The 19,029-nt window shown below is 41.8% G+C and overlaps 1 protein-coding gene across 1 annotated transcript; it reads right to left on the reverse strand.

Moving 5' to 3' along the window:
- Positions 1 to 299: 299 nt before the first annotated feature.
- cops7a (COP9 constitutive photomorphogenic homolog subunit 7A) lies at positions 300 to 19,029 on the reverse strand. Its single transcript, XM_061819831.1, has 8 exons — positions 18,905 to 19,029; positions 11,752 to 11,874; positions 8,053 to 8,128; positions 6,548 to 6,636; positions 4,743 to 4,945; positions 4,552 to 4,657; positions 3,740 to 3,909; positions 300 to 791 (listed from the first exon to the last, which is right to left on the reverse strand). The coding sequence occupies exons 2-8, from the start codon at positions 11,872 to 11,874 to the stop codon at positions 752 to 754; spliced, it is 807 nt and encodes a 268-aa protein (XP_061675815.1). The 5' UTR covers positions 18,905 to 19,029; the 3' UTR covers positions 300 to 751.

Genomic DNA, 19,029 nt, shown 5'->3' on the forward strand with positions numbered 1-19,029 from the left:
GATATTGTTTGAATTATAACGCAAGATACAGTACGTACTACTGACCTCAAGTCTCATGAGATTTGCACATGTGCAGTGGCAGTTTCGCACAACTTCAGAGGCATTCGATATTGGGAGGTTGGAAAAAACGAGAAATAAAGGTCCTTTTGAATGTCTTCGGAGACACGCCCTAATTAAAGACTTGACCTCCTAATGGCCGCCCCCCATCTGCGAGTTAACATTTAACGGTGACACCCTTGGGAGTTGTGCGTGTATTAAAAGATGTGACAGTGACATTAATGAGATCTCGTCAGGATGAGTCCAGGGGATGTTTTCTTTTTATTTCCCAACAATTGACACTCAAGATTTTGATACATATCTCAGATGAGGGAAACCAACAACAAAAAAGATTCAAAGCCAAAGGGACATTTTTAAAGCAGTTAAGAGGACACGCGCACACCAAAACGCATCAAGTGAGCTCCTGCTCGTGGGCCAAGGCAACAGGCTGTCCGGTACTGTGCACTCTTAAAAAAAAAAAAAAAAAAAAAACGGCAAGAGAGGGGACGCCGCGATGGCCTCTGAGCCGCCAAGATGAGATTGGATGACAAAAGAAAAAAGCTAAACGTTCCCGTGACGCTTTCCGTCAGATCGGGGGGGCGGCGAGTGTGTGTGTCCCCGACGCCACGCCCATCACTTTGTTTGAACGCTCCCATTTTTTGTCCAACAACGAGTCTGGTGAGAGTGTGGATCAGCTGTTCTCTTCGTCACTTCTTCAGTTGGACTTGGACCAGATCTTGCCGCTGCCTCGCAGCCTGGCGAGTAGAGAATCATGTCATTGGTTATTTGGATCACTTTTTTAAAACAAATAGAACAGGATCGAGGCACAGTTGATCATTGGCCTGCTCATTTTCCTTTGTTGTCATGCGCCATTCTGAATCCAGACAGAAAAGGTACCGTAATTTCCGGCCTGTAAGCCGCAACATTTTTCACACGCTTTCAACCCTGCGTCTTATGCGGTGATGCGGCTAATTTCGGCATTTTTTTTTTCTAACGGCCGCAAGGGGGCACTCCAGCGGAAAAGGTAAGAGTGAGACCGGTGGAATATATGTGCAGAGGAAGTGACTTTTACCGGTATGTTTTTTTTGTTTTTTTTTTTTTTACCGGCCCTGTTGGCGCTCTGTGCTAGCATGTTGCTGCCAGGTCTCAGTGATTTTTACCGGTATATATATTTTTTTAACCCACCCTGTTAGCACTGTACTAGAGTTTTGCTGGTGTTACTGCCACATCTAAGTGACTTTTACCAGTATGTTTTTTTTTTTAACCAGCCCCGTTAGCGCCACGCTAGCGTGTTTCTGCCACGTCTCAGTGATTTAGTTGTGTTTTTTTAAACCTGCTCTGTTAGTGCTGTGCTACCATGTTGCTACTGTGTAGCTGCTGCGGCTCTTTTTTTTTTTTTTAACCAGCCCTGTTCGTGCTACCGTGTTGTTGCTATGTTTAGCTAAGGTATTAAAACTTTGAAAACTCTTTCTGTGTACCGTCTTTTTTTGTAAATATCTCATGTTTCAACGTGGGCACTTGCGGCTTTTCCACAGGTTCGGCTTATGTATATACCAAATGTTATTTCTTTTACAAATGTACTGGATGTGGGTTATAATCCGGTGCGCTCTGTCGGCCAGAAATTACGGTAATTGACTTCCCAATTGCTTGAACACAAGTGCTACCATGACTTACGAGCGAGTACCTCAACTTATAACCTTTTTGACTTGTGAGTTGTCGCATGGTTTTTTTTTTTTTTTTTTTTTGCTTTTGGAAGCCAGCATTTTAGTTACAACCAAAGTTGAGACATGTGAAAGGGTCAAAAACTGAGAGACTAAGGTAGTGGGGTGCCCTCGCGTGTCGGCAAAGGGAGCCAGTCGTCCACCTCGTCCAATTCAATTAACAACCAAAACAGTACAAATTCCAAATGACAACACACAGAAGGAAATGCTGTGGGCCACAGCTCACGCCCAGACACTCACACACAGGCTAACCGTCCAATCTGACTGCAGGTATCACTCATTAGGCAACCCCTCCTTAAAGGCACACACCAACAAATGACTACTACATAGTAACTTACATAGTAATTACACTATGAAACCTGCTGTTTTCCTGTAACATTCTTTTATGTTTTTTTGTAATAGTTGTTTTCATTTATCAATATGATTTTGGGGAATGTAACAAACTAATGGCATTACATCTGTCTTATGCGCTGCTTATCCTTACACAATTCTTTTTTAAAAGGGTAACATGATTTAGCATACAAGTAAACTGAGTTCCTCATGGAAAAGATTAAAGCCCTAAGTCAGGGGACTGCTGTAGTTGTGAGCCACCAAGTATGAAAACAACTAAGTGCATCTTTTGTTATCAGCCTATTCCTGAAAATGTGTCTGTGAGTCAGCCACTGCACTTTTGCCCCACTGTTACACAATACTTTGGCTCAATACATAACTGCCCCCAATTACTTGTTTAAGGTAGGCCGGGTGCAGATGCACAGACCTTTTCAAACGATGGTAACCCCTGAGACACTATCACGCAGAGGCACCCGTAATCCCTCACGCGAGCGATGCATGTGCCATGATGTCAAAGCTAAAAGGTAAGCAGAGCTGCAGTGACAGTTGTCTTTTGATGGCTGCACAGATGAGCAATCGTTAATAGGCTGCATTGGCCACTGATAAGCGGCGCGTGCTCAATGAAGTTGTTTTTATTGTCTTTGAGGGGTCTCGCTTTTTGCGGTCTATTCCCTCAAGCAGAAGCCAGTCACATGGCTCTGGCTACACCCCCAGTCGTCATGGTAACGAAAGCCAGAGTCACTCTTGGCCCAGCAGTATATAGAGAGCTGCATAGCTGACTCTGGCAAAAAAAACAACAAAATAAATAAAAAATGGCAAATTTCAGCAAGACCAGAAATGTCCGTGGGGGGGTGACTTGCACTCTTCTTGATCTTTGGGCTATTTTGACGGGAGCATGTCACATATCCTTGGAAACACTTTTAAACTGTGCGGGTAAAAAAAATGTAATATGTCTCTCCTACTGCTCGCCGTACTTGGTCACGACCGCCTCTTTTGTCACTCTTTTTAATTCCGGGATTGAGGTTAAACTATCATTAATTGGGATTTCCAAACACCTAGTGGCTCTTCTTCCGCCTCGACGGCAAGATGGGGATCGTGGGACTCAGTCAAAGTTTAGCATGCAACCGCGAAAAATTGAAATATCGACGCTTCTCGAACGATGTGGACGGCAGGGACCGGCCGAAACAAGCAGAGGTGGGTCTGGTGACATTTTACAATTGGAGGCAGATGTGCTGATGGAAGCCAGTAATGGAGGCTGAGCAGACGAGCCTGACAGCCACTTACGGCAGCAGCTGGCATTTTAGTGTTTATTGAAAAAAATGCGCCCACGGTGGCTCCCCGTTGAATTAACTTTGCTCTCTGTGAGAACATTGGACTAATGGCTTTCATTTAATGTTGAAGGAGACACTTAGCCGTGTTGTCGTCATTACTCGCCAAATGCATATTTATAAAGCACACTTTCCAAAGCCCAAAGTGCTGCACAGGAAAAATGAAGAAACAATTATGATTAAAAAAATAATAATTCTACGTGTTGCTTTTTATGCCAATTTTGTCACTTATACAATTTTCTGAGCGAAAATGAACTAAATGAAATTTCGTCAGCAGCCCAAAATAAGCTTCTGAAAACGTAACGGCAACATCATATTACTCACCCTTTCACCTTAGAACTTTTTTTTCCCGGCTGTCGCGGTTCTTGAGAGGAGGCGGGATCCCGCGGTTCTGCCGGCTGGTCTGCATCCTGATTGGACGCTGCTCCGGCTGGGGCGGGACCCGATGACGGCGAGGCAGCGCTGGCCTTCAGGGTTTTCTGTAGGTTGGACACCTGAGAAAGGGCAATTACTCATGAGTCAAGAGTCACCAGCTTACACTCATGATTTTTTTTTTTTGGGGGACACACACACACACACACTGGTTCATTGTTATGTATGAAGATGGATCTTGTTACGGAAAACTGATTCTTCTTTTTGTATCACGGACATGGACAAGACATGAGCCATAAATTAAACATCCGTCCATCGGTATCATCCAGGCATGCACAGCACTCATCAGCGAACATTCTCATGCTGTAAGGAATCTCTCAGCATCATTAGTGGCGATGGAAATAATAGGAGATAAAGTCATGGAGTGTCCCCAATCCTTCCGGGTTCTCAACCCCGTTGAGATCCTTTAGAGCATCTTTATGCAAAGATTCCACGAGGTTGGGATTGCGAGGCCGTTCACATCCAAACAGCGGCTCTGAAGACTAATTGGTGGCTTAAAATGCCAAATGGACAGTCTAAAAACAAAAATACGCTATTCTTTGTGACATTTCATCACATCAGTTCATTGTGTGAAAGGTGGCAAAGAAATTTCATGGAGCTGCCCAGTCGGGACTGTCTTCTTAAATATCACGAGCAGCCTGAGGGATAAAGGGGAGGCCGCTGAAGAAGTTCCACTGGTAGGGAGGGAATGACTCAACACTGACCTCTGTTTCCACTTGAACTTTGACTTTTAGCTGGCTCTCGCGGTATTGATTGGCCCTGGACACTTGCTCTTCGATGCCGCACAGCACCGCCTCGCAGCCCGTGCACCTTTGAGAGAGCACAAGCATGCCATGGAGGAGGGGGAGCAGCTTAAATGGGTCACGTGACTCAGCGTGAGGCGGCCGCTACTGACCACTCCTGCAGCGTGTTGACGATATTGGGCAGCTCGTTGGGGCCCAGGTCGCGGCCCACGCTGCAGTCCACCTCCACCTGCTGGTTGCGCTGGTCCAATTTGCCTTGGATGATGTCACAGTACACCGCGTCGATCAGCAGGTCCTCCAGCTCCCGCACGTTCTTCAGCTCCAGCTGCTGCAGAAGCAGTGAGTACGGCAGGCACTAAGGGGAACAAAACAAAACGCCTCACCATTCTTTCTAATAGCTGTGGCAACCTTTGCAGAAAATGGCTCATTTGTTCAAATGTGGCTGGCAGAGGAGGAAGATCTGCCAGGCAATTAGAAGGCTCGTGACATTAAAAGCAGCAAAACATGGACAGGAGAGAACCAGAGCGCCACGTCGCCTTGGATCTAATTCTTAAATATCCCACTGGAGGTTGTGATGACGTCCTTTCTACTGTCACAGCTGTGACTGTACATAGTAGGCCTGGGCGATGATGGGGGGGAATAATTGTTTTGACTGATATAAAAATAATGAATAATAAATTATTATTCATTGATTTCAAAACTTAGTATTAATTCAGATATCATCAACTAAACTTTAAAAAATAACTTCAAAGAATAACCACAAAATAGATTAATAGCAAGTGAAATAATAGTAAAATATTAGCAATAAATACAAAAAATGTGTGGTTGTTGTGTCCATTTTGCCGTTTCGGGTTATTGTGGTGCGTGGATGGAGATACCGTAATTTTCGTCCGATAAGCCGGAACTTTTTTCACATGCTCTCAACCCCTTGGTTTATGTGGTGATGTGGCCAATTTGTGCATTTTTTTCTAACAGCCGCAAGGGGGCACTTGAGCGGAAAAGTTAAGCGTGAGACCGGTGGAATATATGTGCCGAGGAAGTGACTTTTACCGGTATGTTTTTGTTTTAACCAGGCCTGTTAGCACCCCGCTAGCGTTTTGCTGCTGTGTTACTGCTGTGTCTCAGTGATTTTGGTATGTTTTTTTTTTTAAACGGTCCCGTTAGTGCTGTGCTACTGTGTTGCGACTGTTTTGGGGTTTTTTATTTAACAGCCCTGTTCGTGCTACCGTGTTGTTACTATGCTAAGTTAAGCTAAGGTATTAAAGCTTTGAAAACTTTCTGTGTACCGTTTTTCTTTGTAAATATCTTGTGTTTCAATGTGGGTTTCAACGTGAGCACTTGGGGCTTTTACACAGGTGCGGCTTAAATATGTACCAAATGGTATTTCTTTACAAATGTAGTGGGTGAGGCTTATAATCAGGTGCGCTCTGTAGGCCGGAAATTATGGTACATACGTTAAGATACATAGAGTTAGTTGCGATTGAACTATTACATTTATCACTCATTAGGAAGAAGATATGCCGGTGAGTTTTGCTGTATTAACTGTTTTGACAGCATTTGTGTGTATTTCTGTGATTTTAAAGTACTGTAAATAACTCCTTTGACTGCTAATGCTAATTTCTGTTAGTCCATCAATATGGTTTTACATGCTATGTAAGCATCAAACTGGTGATGAAATTGTGATTACATTTCGATTAATTGCCCATCCTAGTAAAGAGCAAAAATGACTTGTGTCCTGTAATAAAGTATTTGTACTTCTCAAACATGGAAGAAAAGAAAAAGTGGACAGGTCCAATTAAGTCAAAATTCAGAAAAGAAAAACAAGAAAAGAATTTGAGATGTTGGACTGAAAAGAAGCAACACAGCAGCCCACTTGTCTGATGATAACGAGGCAATCAAGCTACCTCGTGACAGCTCCTCTGGCGGGATGAGAACACCGACAAAGGGGAACGCGTACCTTGAGGTTGGAGGCCAAGCTGATGATGGACAGATGGCGTAGTTTGTTCCTCTGAGCTGGAGTCAGCTCTGGGAGGGACGCTGCTCGCTCTAAAGTTGCGTGGAATTAGAGAATGACAACGTTGGTAGTTTGCAGTATTGTATAACTGCATTGCAATCCACCTAAAGGTGGTTTCTAATGTTTTATCTATTATATATCCATCCATTCTCCGTGACGCTTATCCTCACTAGAGTCGCAGGGGTGCTGGTGCCACTCCCAGCTGAGGTGGGTAAACCCTGAACTGGTCGGCAGCCAATCGCAGGGCACGTATAAACAAAAACATTCACACCAACAGGGAATTTAGTCTTCGATTAACCTACTGTGCATATTTTTGGGATGTGGGAGGAAACCCACGCAAGCACAGGGAGAACAAGCAAACTTCACACGTGCAATATCAGATTTGATCCCGGGTCCTCAGAATTGTGAGGCGGATGTGCTACATTTAAATACACTGGATTAAATGGGTAATTTGTGATCGAATTGAATTGATACAATATCGCAAATAGTGGCCCAATTAATTTCTCGGTGCACATAAAGAAATAAGCGCCACGCCTCAAACAGAAGCCTCCCTTTTCCCCCCTCACATGTAATAAAAATAAAATTAGCTGTAGGACTAAGAGGCTTTAATTAAAAACAATAAAACAGGTGGTACAAAACACAGCAATTGTAGAGCAGGCATGATACCTGTAATGATGAGGATTTAAAAAAAAAAGTGTCAATGTATGCAAAATTGGTCGGAAAAATGACAAGAAACACGATGGCATATTGTGGTTAGGACATGTGCCTCACATTTGTGATGTTTAAGGTTTGAATGCGGTTTGGCTCCGGGAGTGATTGCGTGGGTTTTTCTCCAGGTACTCCAGCTTCCTCTCACATTTTGAAAGTATTAAGTTCATTGACGACTAAAAACTGGACATAGGAGTTAATTAATTGTGAATCTGTACACTCAACATTTATCTTTGGTGGTATGTAATGACATTTTCTCTAATTTAAAATATGTGCCTTGACTCAATAAAAGTTGGGAAACACTTTTTACAGTTAGGGTACCATTTACTTTACTTGGGGAAAATGTGAAAAAAGATACGATGGCTCTTATCCTCTGCAGTTGAGTAAATAAACGCCCCAGGCCAAAAATGGTAATTAAGTTTAAGAGGAATAAAATAAATGACTAATTACTTGAGGTTGGTGTGGCTAAGAATATTAAGCAGACACAAACAGTCATGAATCTTTGTGTCTTTATTTTGTGTGTTATTTTGACACGGACGCTCACGAGTCAGTGAGAAGGAGTGCACCGATTTGTTTATGGAGCGCCTGCCTGCGGCATCTTCAGTCCATGTTTATTTAATACCTACGAGTTAATGCGCATGCCTCGCACAGATGAAATAGAGCTTGTAATAATAAAAGAGTTGGCTACAGAGACAAACACACACACGCTTGCTCTTACGGCTTATTCACCATCCCCATACCTTTGTAGTCGCAGTAGGTTCCGTAGGCGAAGAGGTTCAGGAGCTGGTACACTGGTGCGTGAGGGCCGTTCTCCAGCTGGCGACGGATTTGGAGGGGGAAATGAAAAAGACATCACACGACATGAATAATGACGGCAAAAACAGAAACTGAGCACAGAGAGAAACTTGTAGTTGAACACAATTTGGTCAGTAAGGCTAAAAAAAAATGTAATTACCACTCTCTCACACACACATTCCCACACACACAGTGAAGAAAATAAGTATTTGAACACCATGCTAAATTGCAAGTTCTCCCACTTAGAAAGCATGGAGGGGTCAGAAATTTTCATCGTAGGTGCATGTCCACTGTGAGAGAGATAATCTCAAAAGAAAAATCCAGAAATCAAAATGTATGATTTTTTTTTAATGATTTATTTGTGTGATACAGCTGCAAATAAGTATTTGAACACCTGAGAAAACCAATGTTAATTTTTGGTACAGTAGCCTTTGTTTACAATTACATAGGTCAAACATTTCATGTAGTTGTTCACCAGGTTTGCACACACTGCTTGAGGGATTTTCGCCCACTCCTCCACACAGATCTTCTCTAGATCAGACAGGTTTCTGGGCTGTCACTTAGAAACACGGAGTTTCAGCTCCCTCCAAAAAATTTCTATTGGGTTTAGGTCTGGAGCCTGGCTAGGCCACGCCAGAACCTTGATATGCTTCTTTTGGAGCCACTCCTTGGTTTTCCTGGCTGTGTGTTTCAGACCATTGTCATGTTGAAAGATCCAGGTACAACCCATCTTCAATGCTCTGACAGAGGGAAAGAGGTTGTTCCCCAAAATCTCACAATACATGGCCGGGGTCATCCTCTCCTTAATACAGTGCAGTCGTCCTGTCCCATGTGCAGAAAAACACCCCCAAAGCATGATGCTACCACCCCCATGCTTCATAGTAGGGATGGTGTTCTTGGGATGGAACTAATCATTTATCTTCCTCCAAATACGGTTAGTGGAATTATGACCAAAAAGTTCCATTCTGATCTCATCTGACCACAAAACTTTCTCCCATGACTCCTCTGTATCATCCAAATGGTCATTGGCAAACTTTAGACGGGCCTTGACGTGTGCTGGTTTAAGCAGGGGAACCTTCCATGCCATGCATGATTTCAAACCATGACATCTTAGTGTATTACCAAGAGTCACCTTGGAAACGGTGGTCCCAGCTCTTTTCAGGTCATTGACCAAGTCCTGTCGTGTAGTCCTGCGCTGACTCCTCACCTTTCTAAGGATCATTGAGACCCCACAAGGTGATATCTTGCATGGGGCTCCACTCTGATTGAGATTGACTGTCATGTTTAGCTTCTTCCATTTTCTAATGATTGCTCCAACAGTGGACCTTTTTTCACCAAGCTGCTTGGCAATTTCTCCGCAGCCCTTTCCAGCCGTGTGGAGTTGTACAATTTTGTCTCTGGTGTCTTTGGAGAGCTCTCTGGTCTTGGCCATGTTACAAGTTTGAGTCTTATTGATTGTATGGGGTGGACAGGTGTCTTTATGCCGCTAACGACTTCACACAGGTGTATATGATTCATGATAATTCATGGAGCGGAGGTGGACTTTGAAAGGGGGACTAACAGGTCTTGGAGGGTCAGAATTGTAACTGATAGACAGGTGTTCAAATACTTATTTGCAGCTGTATCACATAATTAAATCATTAAAAAAATCATATATTGTGATTTCTGGATTTTGCAACATCAATTGGACACTCTAAATTGCCCCTAGGTGTGATTGTGAGTGCGACAGATGTTTGTGTCTGTGTGCCCTGCGATTGGCTGACAACCAGTTCAGGGTGTGCCCTGCCACCTGTCCATTGACAGCTGATAGGCTCCAGGACTCCCGCGACTCTTGTGGGGATCAGTAGCTTAAATATGTATGTAAACTTATGACTTTAAAGAAAGCAACTTAAGGAAAACACTTGCCTCATTATTCCTAGATTTACCAAACAGAAATAATTTTGTTAATCATACATGCCATAAAACAGGAAAACATCTGATCTGATCAGACTGCGGGGGTGGAGGGGAAGAGTTCCATTGGGCTCTAAAATATTGGCAACCCAGGGGTGCCAATATTGACTATAATAAGAGTTGTTTTTTTTTTTACTGACATGAATACAGACTAAACTTTTCCCGTTTTAGGTCAATTAGGATTATCCCTGGAGTGCCAATATTTTTAGCAAGACTGCATGTGCCTTTTTTATATATGTATGTGCTTTTCTGTTTTTAAACTGTATCTATACAAATTGTTATCTTATTTCTTATACATGACTGGCTATGGAAAGCAGAGTGGCTTAAGCTGTCCTTCACAGTGATGGGAAGCTCAGCATGTGAGGATGAGGACCAGCTCTTCAGAGAAAACATGACTATAGAAATCTAACGTCAGTGCTGGATTGACCAATCAGAGACAAGGACGTTCTGCATTTGTACCGTTGTTAATTTTGGTCTTAAAAAAGATGTTTTGTTTCGTTGCATTAATCACCGCAATTTACCCAATTTAATGCCTTTCAATGATAGAACAGAAAAAAAAAAAACGGGAATGAGCCGAGATGGAATTTTAAATATATTCAGCTCAAAGTAAACAAGTGTATTTCCAAATTAGTTGCTCCAGTGCGCAAAATGAATATGTATATTAGCACAAAGTGACTGCACAGGCCTGACAGTGTTTAACTTTGCAAAAATTACCGACTGAGCCACTTCACGGTCTTCATACACGCTTCACTAGGTACACTTAAACCATCTAATGAGCTCCAGCATAAGTGCAGTATTAGAAATGGAAAAAAACTCATTTTGGATAAAGGATCAGTATCTGAAACGCCAATCAGTGCAGATCCCATAATTTTGCCCAATGGAAAAGTTGGTGGAACAAAAGGTGTTGTGGCATGAGTTGTTTAACATACCCAGATGTAAATAGCATGAAATAAAAGATGGAATTCTGAAGTTTTGCTTGACATTCATCTGTTTATCTGAAACCAAAAAATCTCTTCAGTATACAAAAAATAAAAAAATAAAGGAATTGATCTTTCCATTCTAATACTTTTGGAAGGGTCTGTATACTGATATATACAATAAACGTTGGTATTGTGATATTAGAATATTGGTCATGACTGTGGTACTTGAAGAACCAAATATTTTTTTCGGTGGTACTTGGTGTAAAATGTTTGATAACCTGCCTACGTTATTTTTAACTTTCTGTCACAATATCGATTTTAAAAAAATACCAATATGCTTGCCATTATTTTCGCTCTGTGTTGATGCTGAGTCATGCAGGTCATGGAAATACGCAGACGGGGAATGGAAGCAACTGGGCTCTTCTTGTTTGATGAGTTTGTTGTGTTTTTCTTGTTTTCTGAAAATTGTCATTAGGCAAATGATTTGTGATTTGTTTTGATTGTCCTGTTCAATTAACGGCTGGAAGTGTATCGGCTAATGTGGCTCTCCTTCCCGCGGCGGCGTCACAGTACCTTAATTGCTCCATTTTTTTTACTACTTCACCCCACTGATGTTCCATCTTAACTCGATCTTGCCTCAAAATTTGGTTCACATTTCAAAGAAAAAAAATACAAATGGACTAAGCAGCATCTCACCCTAAACTTGAGCACCTGTAAGTCAAGTTACCGCTGTAGAAGAGTTGGGTGCACAGGCAAACAGTGTGGCGCGTTTACCTCTCTAACATTGGGAAGCTCCAAGATGTCGGAGAAGACGTAGAGGCCGGGGGTCTCCAGCAGAGAGCTGACAGCCTGGGCCAGCGCTGAACCGGACAGAGACAGGAGCTGCTCCACCTCCATCTTCAAACAGAGACACAGACGGCAGGTTAATCGCATGCATCTCATAAGACAGCTGCGAGGCATTACAGGAATATCAGTTATAATCTCTGCCACTGTCTTACGACAGCAGACAAACCCAGAGAGAGCGCCGCACAACACACTTTCGGGGAATTCTGATGCTTTGTTCATGATGACTGGAACTACAAACTGGGTGTAGGTATCCTTCTGTTGCCCTTCTAAATGGAAGAAAATGCAAATGAACATGCCAACCCGACTTTTTAATTCATGTGCAGTGTCACCAGAAAGCATTCACACCTCTTCACGTTTTCCAGATTTTCCCATTATAATCTATAGCTGATTTGAGTATAGTTTGCTTTTGAATTTTGAAAAAAAAATCTACATTCAATATCCCATAATGACAAAGCAAAAACATATTTTTAGGCATCTGTGTAAATTCATAAAAAATGTAAACACTCAAAGAATATAGAATATCTTGTCACGTGGTTAGTATTTTTCCATTTCATTGCTTTATATTTGAGCCCTAGAAGCGTTTTCCATTCAAATATTGACCACAATGATGATTTTACAGCGCTGTGTTTGGAAATCTGCTGTAAACCAAGGACCCTATGTATTTCTAATGAAATCTATCAAAAAGTAACTGCAAGCATGACTCATATTGAGTCAAATGCATTAACTGTACAGACTTGCGTTTGACATGAGCCTGCGGTGTGCTAATCTGACATCAAAAAAAGCGTCACAGTTTCCGATAGTGAGACTCACAGTTTACGATAAAAGGCCACTAAAGATAAATAAATAATGGAGAAGGAGAAGGAAAAAAAAATGGGGATGAAGGTTTGATTCCACTTGTCAAATTAAAAGTGAGAGAAGAAAGTGATATCAAGTGATATTGACTTGGATCAGCTATTTTAAGAGCTTCCTCCCAGAGAGCACTTGGTGGCTCACTTGGGACATCTTAGTCTAGCGATACATGATACAATTATTCATCTTGCATCAGACCACTTTCACCACTGCGGGCTACGTCTTAAAATTAATGCCGCTGAGAGATGTTTTATTATTTTTTTTTGGGTGGGGGGGGGGTCTTTTGGGTGGAGTGTTTCTTCATCATCTAGTCCCGAGACTTATTAAAAGGAATTTGCATGTTATCGTCTAATACAGGGTGTATTACTTACGTCCTCACATACATAGGTGGCATCCAACGGTGAACTGCTGCTTCAGGAAAAAAACAAAAAAGTATTCTAATTGACGGCGTTGAGCAACTGAGTTTGCAGGTGTCAGAGTCAAAACAACCAACTTGGAATCCAAGCGCCCATTTTGTGCTTAAATATAAATACATCAAATAAAGTTTAATAAATGAGGGTGGAATCAAAATGAGGCCGACAGTCTGGCAGCCGTCCAGATATGCAAAACTGCTACCGACGCTACAATCAAAAGAACGTATGGGCAAAAAAAGTATTTAGTCAGCCACCAACTGTGAAAGTTCTCCCACACAAAATGTTGCCCGGGTGGTGTGTTTTGGATCATTGTCATGCTGAAAGATCCAGCTACGTTTCATTTTCAAAGCCCTTCCTGATGGATGGTTTTCACAAATATCTCACGATATATGGCTCCATTAATTATTTTCTTCAGACAGATCAGTCATTATGTCCCTTTGCAGAAAAACAGGACCAAAGAATGAGATTTCCACCCCCGTGCTTCACAGTCGGGATGGTGTTCTTTTGAAGCAACCCAGCATTCTTTCTCCTCCAAACAAAAGTTAAGTTTTTACCAGTCATGCTCGCAGATATAAAGTTATGGGTGTGTGTTCTGTTCTGTAATTATGAGTGAACCCCTTTAAGAGCGGAGGGGGGCGGTGTCCGGTAAACTAGGTAGTAGAAGAAGGCTAAGCAGCAGCTTGTTGTTGTGCGTCCATGTTTAAAAAAAAAAAAAAAGTGGTTCACTGAGCTGGATCGGTTTTGATGTGCGCTGAGAGTGTGCGACAAGTGCACAATTGTTCAGTGGCACAGTTTAGAGGGAACATTGGTCAAGACTACACAAACTGAGTGACGTCTTTCAATATCTATGTATTTCTACTAATAACAAATTTTACTCGCGTGATTTTTCGTGCTCGACTGTTCAGATTTGCAAGTGCGATGGCGCGCAGCCTCATATGCGCCCGTCAAATCCCAGTGACTGGGTAGTCTTTGTTACTCTCTCCAGGTTAGTCACTTGACCTCCCTCTGTGGTTCTCGGGAGCTCCAGATTGATTGATTGATTATCAGTGGACTTGTATGTCTTCCATTTTCTAATAACTGCTCCCAAAGTTGATTTGTTCACACCAAGCTGCTCGCCTATTACAGAGTCAGTCTTCCCAGTTTGGTGCAGGCTGACAATTTTGTTTCTGGTCTCCTTTGACAGCACTTGGTCTTGACCACCGTGACAAAGTTTGGAGCTTGACTGAGATTGTGGACAGGTGTCATTGATACGGATAAACAATTCAAACTGGTGCCATTAATACAGCTAATGAGTGGAGGACAGAGGAGGCTCTTAAAGTTATAGGTCTTTGAGAACCAGATATCGTATTTGTTTGTAGGTGACCAGAAACATATTTTGCACCATAATTTACTTATAAATTTGTTGAAAGTGACAATGTAATTTTTCTGTTTTATCTCTCATTTTGTCTCTTCTTGGTGAGGTAAAACAGAATATATGTCCACGAATGAGAGGGGTTGATGGGGTAGAGTGAAGCTCCAGGGAAAAGAGATACCGAGGGTGCACAACTTCAAATACTTGGGGTCAACAATACAGAGCAATGGTGAGTGGCAGTAGGTGTCTGTTCTTCTACGTGACTCAAGAGTCTCTGGTAGGATGAAGGGCAAAGTTTATAAAACAGTGGTGAGCCCGGACAAGATGTACGGATTTGAGACGGTGGCTCTGAAGAGACAATAGGAAGCAGAACGGGAGGGAGCAGAAATGAAGATGTTGAGGTTCTCGCTCAGAGTGAGCAGGTTGGATAGGGTTAGAAATGAGCTCCTTAGAGGGACGGCCAAAGTTGGATGTTTTGGAGACAAGGTTAGAAAGAGCAGACTTCGATGGTTTGGACACGTCCAGAGGCGAGAGAGTGAGTATATTGGGAGAAGGGTGCTGAGGATGGGGCTGACAGGCAAAAGAGCGAGAGGAGGACCAAAGAAAAGGTTGATGGATGTTGTGTGCGAGGACATGAGGACAGTGGGTGTTAAGAGAGGAAGATGCACGAGATTGGCTTAGATGGAAGTGAGATTTCTCCACCCTGGGGACAACACAAGCTTTAAATACAAGAGATAGGAGATTATTCAGTGCTAAATACAACTTCATTTATATACAAGCAATCTTCCACAATGTCACATCCATCTGTTGAAAAGTCGGGTTCTTATGTGTTTGGAGTGTGTTTTTACACAGCCATTCTTGTTTTGCGCATTCAGATAGTGAGAGTAGATCTGTGAGCTAGCCACAACTCTAGTGAGTTTTGGAGGTCAAACTTCATACTTTGGTTGGAAGGGGAAGCGGTCCTTCTCTATTAACCCTCTGGTACAACATCCGGCACAATTTCTGTTGACTTCAAAACCCTGTCCTACATCGGTACCCTACACATAAGACAAGTTGGGGAAAATCACTAGCATAGTACAGTTAATATGGTCATTGAGGAAAGGCTTTAGTGGTTGAGTTTACACAATTGTCATTTGAGTTTAGTATTTTTACCCCCTAAAAGTAGCGGTGTTTTTTGGTTTATGATGTTTCGAGGTTACAAACTACACACAATGAACTAGTTGGCACAGCGGCGTAAAAATATGTAGCCACGGAGCACAATAAGACAAGCTGAGTTACTGCCATACTTATGTTTATTCACTTCAGTGTTTTATGTTTATGGGCTAATGTGTTTTACCTAAAAATATTTAATGTTAACGTAGGCTAGTGTCCCGACTTAAGTACAAATTTGGGATACGTAAGAATGTAACCCCGTCGTGAACCGAGGACAATGTTTTTCACATGGTAAAATTGTGTGAGTGAAGGTAAAATAAGTGAGATGTCACGAACTACAAATGTGAATACGTTACAAAAAAAAATAAGAGAGAGAGGGGGGTGGTTTGCTCATAAAAATCTCTACACAGACCCCCATGAATCTGGTGTATCCCACTATAGGAAACATCATGTAATTTGAGAGTAATTCAACAGACAAACAACATGAAAGATTTAGCAGGAAGCGCCTGTTTGTAACATCTTGAAGGCTAAACACCAGCTTCTCACTGTACAAACACAATGTGCTGCCCCTCCATCTGAGGCATTATTGTGATAATGTTAAATTGTGCAAGGCAGCAGATGGCATCATAATAACCGCGATTCAAACGCAAGTGTGAGAGCGAACAGCCGCCAGTCGGGTCGACGGAGGACATCGTCAAGCGATGAAGTCTGCTCATCAAGTCTGTTTGGATTTTATTTGACAAGTTTAACAGACGAGTAACAACAATAGCAAAAATAACTCTGCACCAGACATAAAAAAAATTAACCCTGCACAGATTCCACAATATCAGACATTATGCTATTGCTCTACTATTATTTGATTATTTGGCCAAAACAACAAAAGCTTTTACAGTGAAGGTGATGTGGACCGGAGCGCTGGAACTTTCTAACACCAGAACACAAATTCACCTGAGCTGCACTTACTTAAAAAAAAAAAAAAAGAAAAAAAACATATTGCGGCTAATAAGAAGTAATGACTGAAGCTCACTGCCAGCCATTTTTACTAGAGTTTTACTGAAATTAAATGCTGCCTCTCCAGCGCTTATAATGTAATGACTTTTGTCGCATTTTCTGCAGATGTAAACAAGAATTAGCCATTCTGCTGATGAGCTGTAGTTTAAATAAGATGCTCTGATCCATATTAGGATTAAGAAAAAGGATAAAATTGCATCCACGATACAATTAACCCAATTGCGAACCACTATTTGTCAGTTCACCAACTCAGACTTTTTTGTAGATCATGAACGATTGGCTGAAAATCACACCTTTTCTTCTGGCTTTATTAGGGCTGGAGAAATTAATTGGATAAAAAAATAGATACTACGTGAAAAAATGCAATACCATTGTGATAAAGTGTTTATCAGGTGCAGGTATTATTTTAGTCTACTCGGGCTTACCGTCCTCGCATTCTACCTTGTAGTATTTGTGACTTAGAAGGCAGGGCCTGGCCTGCTGAGTGACGTAAATCAGCGAATGAGAGGAAAGTTGCCTGTTCCTGGTTTAGGTTAGCGACTGGCTGTTTACTAGCGACCCATTAGTTAGTCTGTGGGCATATTGACTCATCTCACGACTCGACTATGATTATCCTGTCTACGCTTTAACCTGATATCTGGATGCATTACAATTCATAAGAACAGTTTAAATCCTGAATTCTTCTGTAACAGGAAAGTGTACTTTTATATCCACATGTCTTACACACATCTTGTGTCTTATTAATTTCTTGCTTTCCACTGTGTTCGTGAAGTCCAAAAGCAGCCCAGAGCTCCGCTTGAATTTCTCTGGTCTCCGTAATGTTCCATGTATTCTTTTTTTAATTATTTTAGCAGTCTCATTTTGCAGTTATTTGTTCGTACATGGATACTGTAAAGCTGTTGCGGTTGTTGTGATCTAGTACCCATACACCTGTGTTTATGAAATAAAGATGACACCTGCCGAGTGCAAATAACAATAATCGATTATATCTCGTCACAACATCGATGCAGAATCGTTCATCTGTGCGAAGCATCAGAAAAATGATTTTCAACAGGTCTACTATGGAGAATCAATAGTCAAAAGCAATTTAACGGCAAGAGTGAAGAAGCTATGTTTGCTGGTTTAAGTTAGCAGTGTTTGATAGTGCCTATCTGAGGGGACGAAATGGGAGAGGTTGTGACAAGCATGTGGATTGTGTGTGTGTGTGTGTGTGTGTGTGTGTGTGTGAATACGTTCGTCATATGATTCTTTGATTCAATAAAATGATTTGAAGTGTACAAGTAGCTGTGTCTATCTTTGACCACATTACAATGTTCTGGCTAGCAGTGGTATCTTATATTAAATTAGCTAATCCTGTATTGTCAATCATAGCAATGGTGTGTAAGACAGTTCTGCTTTGAAATAGATGTCCATGTCCATTCTGCAAGCCACTTGTCCTCACAAGGGTGACGGGAGTGCCAGAACCTATCCTACCTAACAATGAGCGAAAGGCGGTCTATATCCTCGCCAATCAGTCGCAGGGCACATATCTACACCATCATTGATGGGGGGAATTCATCCCACACTGTCTGGACCAAAGTCAGGCTTGATACATTCCAGTGTATTAAGGGTTAGAAAAATCATAGTCAATTATGAACATTTGGTGTGGAGGTGCGGTATATTTAACACAGTATATGGTTTTAGATTTAATTTGTGGAAAATTAATGCTTCACCTTGAAAAAACTACGTCTTTGTTCATATTCAACTAAGCCATAGGGAACAAAAAAAGCTATACTTTATTAACTACAAAACCAGTTGAATGGATTTAGACTTGCTCTAAAAAGAAAAACATTACTATTAGAAAGCAGCATTTGATGTTTGGTACGATTTACTATGGTATAATAACTTAAGCATTAAAATGTTGTGGGCAAACAATAAACAACACTGTCCCTTGCCTCCTTCGGTCCAGAAGATTTCACTATCGGATTGGTTTCGCTACCTAGCCTTTACATTCACTAACATCAGCGGACGTGAACAACACAGCGACAGACAGACAAACAAACAAAACATTGTTTAAAAGCTTATTCACTTATCAGAACGTAACTGTGAGCTTTGCAATTGTGCCATTAAAGCTTGACATGTCATACGAGCTCATTAGCATCCACACCGCTCAAAAAAACGCTAGGCCACGGTTAGTTGGAAGCCTTTGCACACAACAGAATCGAATGAGCGAGCGTCATGCGTGACTCACAGGTTGAGAGAAACACCTATAAATTATCATAAAAGAAAAACAATTAAAAATACTGTAAAAGTGAGTAATTGTTACCTTGTTGTCCTGATTTCAAGCGGATTAGCCTTCCCGGTCGGTCGTTCACTTCCGCTCAGCTCACGTACGACAACATGGGAACGCGCACTCTGATTGGACACTCAGAGGATGTCGTTTGTGGCGGC

The sequence above is a fragment of the Syngnathoides biaculeatus genome, chromosome 5 (assembly GCF_019802595.1).
Source record: "Syngnathoides biaculeatus isolate LvHL_M chromosome 5, ASM1980259v1, whole genome shotgun sequence".
Classification (NCBI taxonomy): Eukaryota; Metazoa; Chordata; class Actinopteri; order Syngnathiformes; family Syngnathidae; genus Syngnathoides; species Syngnathoides biaculeatus.